An 8714-nucleotide genomic window follows, 5' to 3' on the forward strand; every position below is an offset into this window, starting at 1 on the left:
TGATCCTGAACATAACTCAGCCCTTTCAGATGGCAGTGTTATCCGTTTTAGGGAGCTCTGATAGATTGCCTTCAGTTTATTCTCAGGTGAAGGAAAATAGGACAATGTTAAAATAATCTTCCAAGACAACAAAAGATTTCCCAGGACAATTTTACTTTTTGTTTCATTTTCCATGATTTTTCAATGACAATTGGTCAACTGTTTTCCATGAAAAGTGGGAAACCTGTCAAAGCCCATGGCACAAATAACAAGCCCTTGTTTTCAGAACTCCGTACAATCCGAACACTGAAATGTGCACCGACATACTCACTGCTTGGACTCATGGTGGCACACCTCCAGTGTGGGGTCGTTGTAAATGAATGGGGTTTCGAGTTCATTGACCCGGACCCTGTAGATGCGGCACTGTTTACTGTTGAGCTTGATCCTGTTCAGGTTGACCACTGTGGGGAAGATGGTCAGCTCAACAAAGCCCTAAGGGAGGCAAGAGAGAAGAAGAAGTTGGTTTAAACATAACAGTTGTCATTAGCAGCTGAAGTGATTTTTGTTGTCTGGATTAAAACCCCAAGATGTACAGTGTTAAAGGGTTTGTTCACCCCCAAAATGTCCTAAACATCAGTATCTGTGCTGGCTTTATCACAGCAGCAAAGGTTCTCCAAGCCCTCGTGGTTTTGGTTTCTCATAATTATGGAGGACTGTAACACAGTAACAGGCGCCTAAATAATATCTAGCAAATACAAATTATGAACCAATATTTAAAAAGATGAGTTATCAGTGTAATACGTTTTTAATAGATGAAGTAACTCTTTGTAATTGCAGTTCATAAATTGAGTGTAAATAGGAGTAAAGTTAGGCGGACAACAAGAGGGAACACTAAATTGTTGAGCAGTATCTCTAACAATAAGCTATAGTATTACAAGGGGTGCAGTGACATTAACTGGATAGGTTGAAACTTGGTTTTATATTAGCCACTGTTATCTCTCACCACAGCAGAATGACTGAAGGAATTAGACTGAAGAGGCTTTTTACAGTTTTCGGTGTAGCGTAAGTTAACTCCTGTACTCACAATGACAGACTTCCTCTGGAAGTTGATGTTGTTGATGCACACCACCTGGTGGGTCGTAAAAGCAACGACAGAAAAACAATGTCAACATGCGATATGAACTCAACTAGATACTACCTCTCACTCAACAAACAGAGAACTTTGTACTTGAAGTAACGTCACTGCCTGCAACAGTTAACATACTATGTGCAAATGCTACTAATGTTAAGCTAGCGTTACGTTAGCTGTGCTTTATGTTACTATTCAACATGACTGCAAACCGTTTCATTCATTCCACGCCAACATTGTACAACGAATACTTATAATTTAAAGGGGCGAGGGCTCTCAAACGCTTTATCCTTCTTCCTGTTCATCCTCGTTGCGTGTTGTTGCTTCTTGACTGTAGTTTCAACATGGCACAACACCGCTCCGCGATGCTTTCCTCTCAGCAGCCGTGTTGGGCTAACGTTACTTTGCCAAGATTCAGCAAGCTCCGAGTACAAACAACTTAAAAGAAAAAAGTTGCATTCCAAGGTAAAGCGACACTAATAAAAACGTTAGCTTCATGAGACGTTAACGGTATAACGAGGCTCGCAGACAAATTTAAAAAACGGCAGTGTAACTAAACTAACGTCAGACCCTCTGTAATGACGGCTTTATATTCGGGTCGTCTCACCCGGAGATTGCTGTACGGTGTTTTTATTGCAAACACAATGGACGTATCCATAAATATAAGTCGGCCATGACTAGCAGTCGATAGTACAAAACAGATAATGTCCAAATAATGATTGCTGCGGTCGCCGTGGATCAAAACATCCAAATATCCCCTCACTATCCGGTTGCTGATGGAATTGTGTTCGCGGCTCCAGTGTGTGCAGCCATTTTGTTAGCAACCTTTGACCTCCCGCGTAAAATAAATAACAACAAATACTTTTTTTGTATATCAAGAGGCAACCGCCAAAATCTACAGCATACATATGACAGTCAATGTATGTAATTGTTTCTAAAACAAATGCGAATGAATCTAATTTATAAATCTAAAAAATGTTTTGTCACGTCAGAGCAGGGCGTACACAGCCTGCCCACTGACCAGTGCACGAGCTTCGCGAGAGCGCGCATAGTGCAGCTCTGCCGAATAATGCGCCTCTCTGCAAGTGTGTGGATACTAGGTATGGTTTTAACACTGCGTTACTACCACGAATTTCTCTGATAACTATCTTGCAAATGATCTGAAACAGCAATGTACAACACATACTTACAGCTGATGTTCCCATTTTTTTGAAACACTAAGATTTATCTTTGATAATGAGACTTTTGCAATCTCATAGAAGACAAAACAGTAAATTGCCTGACTGGTGTGATTGTGCCATATATAGTGAATGAAGATCATTTTAAAGAAAGATTAATTATAAGCAGCATGTTCAAAAATCAAAGAAGAATCATACTTAAATATTTTTCAGGATAAACTTCTACTTTAACACTTTGTATATGAAGAAAAAACGTGCCTGGAACAATTTAATGAAAGAATAATAAGTTTTCCAACACACCAAATAAAAAAGCACGCCAAATGTCATCCACAACTTAAAGTACAAAGACTCCATCTTACAAAGAGCAGTCCATCCCATTTATACAAGGATTTTAGGCTGGACAATAAGACAGACGCAGTAACCCTCGGAATTAGTTACATGACATTTGCCAGTTTCTGTTGTTCATAAGATGGTAACACTTTACATTTGAATGTAGTAGTACGCAGCTACAAGAACATTTTAAGTTCACACAAATGTTACGTTTTTGTCAACAATTCTAACTCATAACAAATAGACATATTTGATATTATTACGACTGTGTTATACTGTCCTCCTGGTTGTCAGTAATTATCTGCTTACACAGCTCCACCTTCTCAAGAATTTCTTCCACTGGACGCTCAAGTTAAAATGCTTTAATTTTCTAACCATATATTTTAACCGGATGAAGGATTATAGTCATGAAACATCTGGATCCTCCAGGAAGTCCTTTTGTCCACTGAACAGCGCTGGAGAAACGTAAGTAAAGTTAATTTAATGGAATCTCATTCAATCTGAGAAACATTTGATTTTCATGATAAGGGACGACTTACTTTCCTTGAGGTCATCATCACTGACATTGACATGGGAATTTGTGTATTTGGTTGTCTGCACTCTTTGTGGGTTTTGATTGCCTATTTATCTAACAACTTTTGTCATTTGATGCAGATATGAAGCTTTGTATGGGTATGAAGAAAAAGTTATGATTTGGGCTGTTTTTTTGTGGAATTGGGCTGGAAACTGGCATTCTGATCTGGCAACACTGTTGCCGGGTACTTTACCAAGGAAGGATTGAGCCTCATGGATGGAGTTCTTTAGAAAAGACACACTTTCTCTTCGGCACAACAGCTAACAGCCAGAAAGAGCAGCAAGCATCATAGCAACAGCCTTGAGAGTGACACATTGACTTGGTGCATTGTTTTCTCTATTTACATTTGGTTAGGTAATAATGAGTGCGACACAGAACACTCATTATCACTCATTTGTATTATTCTTGTTTTTATTAAATATGTCCTTGTTAATATGTGGTTAAAAACATTTGATGTCCTTTATCTTAATAAAGAATATTCAATTTAACTTTCAATTTCAATTTTCAATTATTTCAAACATTTAACAACAACAGTGCGAACCCTATAACTGTATTAAAGTGATTCAAATTAAGACAACTTTATTGATAACAGAACATTCCATTTTCTCTATTACTAATATTACCTTCTTACTGTAGAGAGTCGAAAGAAACGTCTGTTTGTATCGTGCCAACTCCTGACAGTTCAACCTGACTTGCTTCTACACTGAAAAACTCTGACACCGCCAACTTCAGGATGTGTTTAACTATTAGATAATCTGTCAAATCATCATGTCACATACAACAATAAACGCAACAAAAAAAAGCGACCACATGACTACATTTGGCTAGGTGTGCCAAGCACACCTAGCCAAGGTGTGACGCCTCCTCCTTGACGCCTCCTCCTTTTGTGCAGCTGTTATGGCAATTATCCCTTATGATCCATGTAATACTGACACTGTTGCCAGCCCACACTATTATACATCTACCATAACTATTGGATTAGTTAATGACCTAGTGTGCACAAGCAGTGGCCTTACCCATCTCCACCTTTAGTACATGTTAGCTTTAAAGGCAGTCGGTTCACACCATGCGTGAAGATGACATCGAGCAAAAACAGCAACAAACACAAAGGAAACCGCTTTTTGAAACAGGAGAGAGGATGACAGAAGGAACGCAGGCAGGGACAAAGATTCACAAGGGGACATTTTGGTGTTAGTCGGGTGAAATTGCCGTGGTGATTAATTTAATGAGGTATGTGATTGACAGGGAAGTTAGAAAACTTACCCCCGAATCTTGAATACAAAGTGTTGAAATGCGCCGCCGATGAAAATGCTTTCAGAGAAGACATTATCCTGTTCCTGGGCTAAAATACTTGAGTCATTTAATTTGATCAATGTCATTTAAGGTGAGTTATCTACAATATGTGACGATACATTCCCTTAAGCAGAGCAAAGGCCTGGTCCAAAAGCAGAGAGGTCGAAGCCTAGAGTGCAATAACAGACATAAGAAATACAACAAGGTCAATTCCTGTGTTAGCGGTCAAGTACGGTTACGTTTGCATCTTATTATCATATCATCTATAATGCAGACTGATAAAGAAGCGATTATTTCGACTTCTGTGTTGAAAAAAGAGTTTGAGTCAGCTTGAAATAGAATGCATGAAATTCTATGTCATCGTTGTATGACTGATGTGTATATTATGAAATAAGCACTGCAAGTCAACAAGAGAGGACAGAGGATGGGAGGACGAGGGACTAGCGTGACAGTTTGACAATTTGACAATTTGAAGACATGACTTTTGTTGTCTGAGTGACATGATCAAAGCCATCACATCATGCTGCGGTCACTCCTAAGCCTTTATTCCAATAACCAGCCCACACAACAAACACAAGTGCACCAATATTCAATATGCTTTTCCTTCAAGCAGAACTGAACGGCGGCGTGTGATTGTTTCTCTCTACATGTCTCTGTCTCTGCCCCACACTCCCACTTAGTATATAAGTGTCCCTCCATCCTTCCCAGAGTAGCACTGTCAGGGACTGCTGCAGGTACAGTATGGATGCCTCTGGTGATAATAGTGGTGGTTGGGGTATTTCAACAGGGGATTACAGTATGACATTGGATTTTGACTCATTTACTGAGAATCTTTAGGTTTATGAAGTAAATGTTTATAGTATATGAAGTAATAGAGTTCCCAGAAACTATGACTGTGGGTGATGAAATGCAGTTCATCGCTATCGGTCTACTACAGGTAGTTTCTCAACAAACAAAAATATATGGTTGTTTAGCTTTGCTGTTTTTAAGCTTGCTAACTTTGTCCTAAAAGCATGGAAAACAATATTATTTCTCCTTTATTTTGACTACACAGTGCAGGTTTTGTTAGTACTAAAATCAGCAGTAGACATCAGCATCTGAAAATGGAATCGTGAGCATTCTTTATAATTATTTTTCTTTGTCTTTGGATGTTTTATGAAATATTTCAGGATGTATTTGCAGTATTCTAGACCTGGCATGTATTCATTTGCAGCACCCTGTAAGCCAATAGGGCTGGGTACAGTTGTATTAAAGATACAATAATACAAATTTCAATAATTTCTTGAAGAATAGCCTACGCATTTCAACTGCAGGGCCTTACTTTACCAATACAATACAATACATATATCAACAGTCAAGGCTGCAGTCACATGCAGCTGACTGTCAATTTTTTTAAATAATTGCTTGTAGTGACATCTCACACTTTATTACAGATTCATCGGCTCCATCAGGTAACCTTAGTGCATGTTTTTGTTCACAGTATTACTGTAGAGCAGGGGTATTCAATTAACATTCAACGAGGTCCGGTTAGAGAGACTTTCCTCATGCAAAAGTCTGGAACATCACAGTAATGTCTAACTTGCGCTATGATTTAGTCCCATATGTATTGAAGTAGCCAACAGTTGTAATAACGTCTGTTGTCAACAACTGACTGTCAAATAAAGAAAGTTCAATTGAATAATATCTCAACAATATTTATTGTCAGTTTTCAAATTGAACTGGATGAATTATAAATAATACATAATCTAATAATAAATGAATGTTCTCTCGTTTCAAGTAAAATAAGGGATGCATTTAAGATTAAATCACATAAAAGAAAGGTTTGAAAAATGTTTACAGTAGTCCATTACAGCAGTCTTGGGACCTGCTTTATGCAAAATGAATTGAATTGAATTATATCTGCTCTCATTAGCATACTCAGTGCTTGAGTCCTCATTATGTAATATTATGTATTTTGGTTTTTACCATTGTATATGTCTCTCTTTCTCTATCAGCTATGGAAATAAAGCCTCTCTCGGTGTGTTTGGCTGTCTGTGCGGCACTCTTGGCAGGTATGACAGTAGGGAGGCTGACAATATTAAGGCTCGCTCTTTAGTCATGCTTTATTTAATTAATGCAAAATCTCTTCTCTTCTCTCTTCTCCAGTATGTCATGGTTGTTCTACAGGAAAGGAGTTCATCACCACATTTCTTCCTAACAGCATGGGTTCCAATAAAGGTCAGAAGCTCCAATTGGTTCTGACTGCAAAGTGCACTGAAGCCAATATTCGCATACAGGTTAGAATCCTGTTAATTTAAGGAAGAGCAAGAAGAGCCAATCTGTTTTAATGTGGCTCATAAATATTTAACCAATCCAAACCTATTGATCTGCAGGTAGCGTCAGTGAATTTCAACAAACAGCTGAGACTCGCTGCAGGTGAAAGCCGCTGGGTTTCTCTGCCATGTGGAGCCGAACTGCACAAGCAATTTGTCACTGCCAACTCGGCGGTTCGAATATCATCTAGTGCCGCGATCTCTGTGGTCTCTTTCAATCGTCGCTTTGCCACAGGAGATGGCGCGGTGGTTTCCCCACTCGAAGAGCTGGGTACTGACTACTTTGTGTACACACCCAAACCATACAGGGGCCAGGACAGTCTATTTGCTATCGTTAATGGCAATAACGAGAACCGGATCAGCATCCTACCAAACAAAGATGTGACGCTAAGAGGCAGGAAAAGTTGGCGGCGTGGGAGGAGGATGAACATTATCCTGGCACCCTACGCGTCCTACCTTGTACGAGGTCTATCAACTTTGACAGGCACGCGGATCCAGTCTCAGAAGCCTGTAGCTGTCTTAGCAGGCCACCAGTGTCTGTCGCTGGGTTATACCTGCGAACACGTGTATGAACAGCTCCCCGCTGTGGCAAAACTGGGTAAAGAATACTTGGTACCCACGACCAGCAGCAGTAAGGCCAAAAACACTGCAGTGATAGTAGCGGTTGAAGACAACACCGAGCTGACACTGCACACACAGAAACAGTTGAGTTCAATATTAATCATTGTAATATACTGTTGAAGCTACAGCCAAGGCTATTATTGTCTGTATTTCTGTCCATCTTTCCATCCAACGCTGTCTCCTAAAAAATTACGTTCCCATACAACTAAACTGCATTCCTAACCACATTTCGAGGGAAGTGTATTTAATCCTGATTACAGTCCCAGTTTTAACTTTAACACTTAGTTAATATATTTAATTAAGACAAAACGTTTCAGAAGACTACTAAGCGACTTGGTTATGTTTAAGCAACAAAACTACTAGGTTAGGTTCAGTAAAATATCATGGTCTGGCTTAAAATGAGTAAGCTATGGACGTAAATTCAAATAAGTCAACATTGACTTTTTGTTTAACAAGGGGACACAAACTGCAACCTCCTTTCTGTGCAGACTTCTGTCAACTATGATTGGAAACGTATATTTGATATGTCAAACAGACACAAAATTCGGAAGAAGACACCTGTCCCTTGAAACACAATTGCTTGTAGGCCTGTGTTGCCAAAATGGTGATGTTTTTAGCTTTCTTTTGTCTGTTTGGTCTGTGTATCATGCTATCATTCAATTATTTCATTCAATCTGGAAAAAAACGGGTCAGAATCCTTTTTTGGGGGTTTGGTTGACTTTAAAAAAGAAAAATGACAGCGTCTTTTCTTGTTGTTGTCTTTTTGGATGGAGTCTCTCAATTCTCATGAAGATGGTTCAGTTGTTAATCACTTCATCTTCAAATTTTCTGTGGTTTGGTGAGCACATATTTGATCACCTGTTATCACAGGATCAAAATGCTAGTTGGGTCAACTCCATGACAACTGAGCAAACTTCATCACATGTGATGAAGGTCACAGCAAAATTTCCAGTAAGTTTGTCACAATGACCAATGACAATGACACAACAAATGACCCTCCCCTAAGTCCTGCCCCTTGAACGCAGACTGGCCAATCATAGCGTAGCATTACAGAGCTTGATTAAGTGTTGCTATATATATATATATATATATATATATATATATATATATATATATAATTTTAAACATAGAATCAACTCAGGCCATGCTATCGGGAGTTCTCCCACTGCTCCCGATGGACATTGTGGCCTTGTCAGTGAGTGCAGTTAGTGACAGTGTGGGCTCCATGGTAGCTCTGACAGCTTGACGGAGCAGCAGTGCAGGGCGTGGCTTAGCAAAGGGTCAATTATTTGATATGT

The 8714-nt window shown here is 39.2% G+C and overlaps 1 protein-coding gene across 1 annotated transcript in view; it reads right to left on the minus strand.

The window, feature by feature from the left end:
* taf2 (TAF2 RNA polymerase II, TATA box binding protein (TBP)-associated factor) overlaps positions 1 to 1959 on the minus strand; it is a 29471-nt gene extending 27512 nt beyond the window's left edge. The window contains exons 1-3 of the mRNA XM_076096478.1: positions 1364 to 1959; positions 1064 to 1118; positions 311 to 471 (exon numbers count right to left, since the gene is read on the minus strand). Of these exons, the coding sequence (XP_075952593.1) occupies positions 311 to 471; positions 1064 to 1118; positions 1364 to 1413 (266 nt within the window). The 5' untranslated portion in view covers positions 1414 to 1959. The remainder of the gene's footprint in view (positions 1 to 310; positions 472 to 1063; positions 1119 to 1363) is intronic.
* Positions 1960 to 8714: the final 6755 nt, after the last annotated feature.

Source organism: Anarhichas minor, unplaced genomic scaffold (genome assembly GCF_050575085.1).
Source record: "Anarhichas minor isolate MPS153535 unplaced genomic scaffold, ASM5057508v1 ptg000022l, whole genome shotgun sequence".
NCBI classification, from domain to species: Eukaryota; Metazoa; Chordata; class Actinopteri; order Perciformes; family Anarhichadidae; genus Anarhichas; species Anarhichas minor.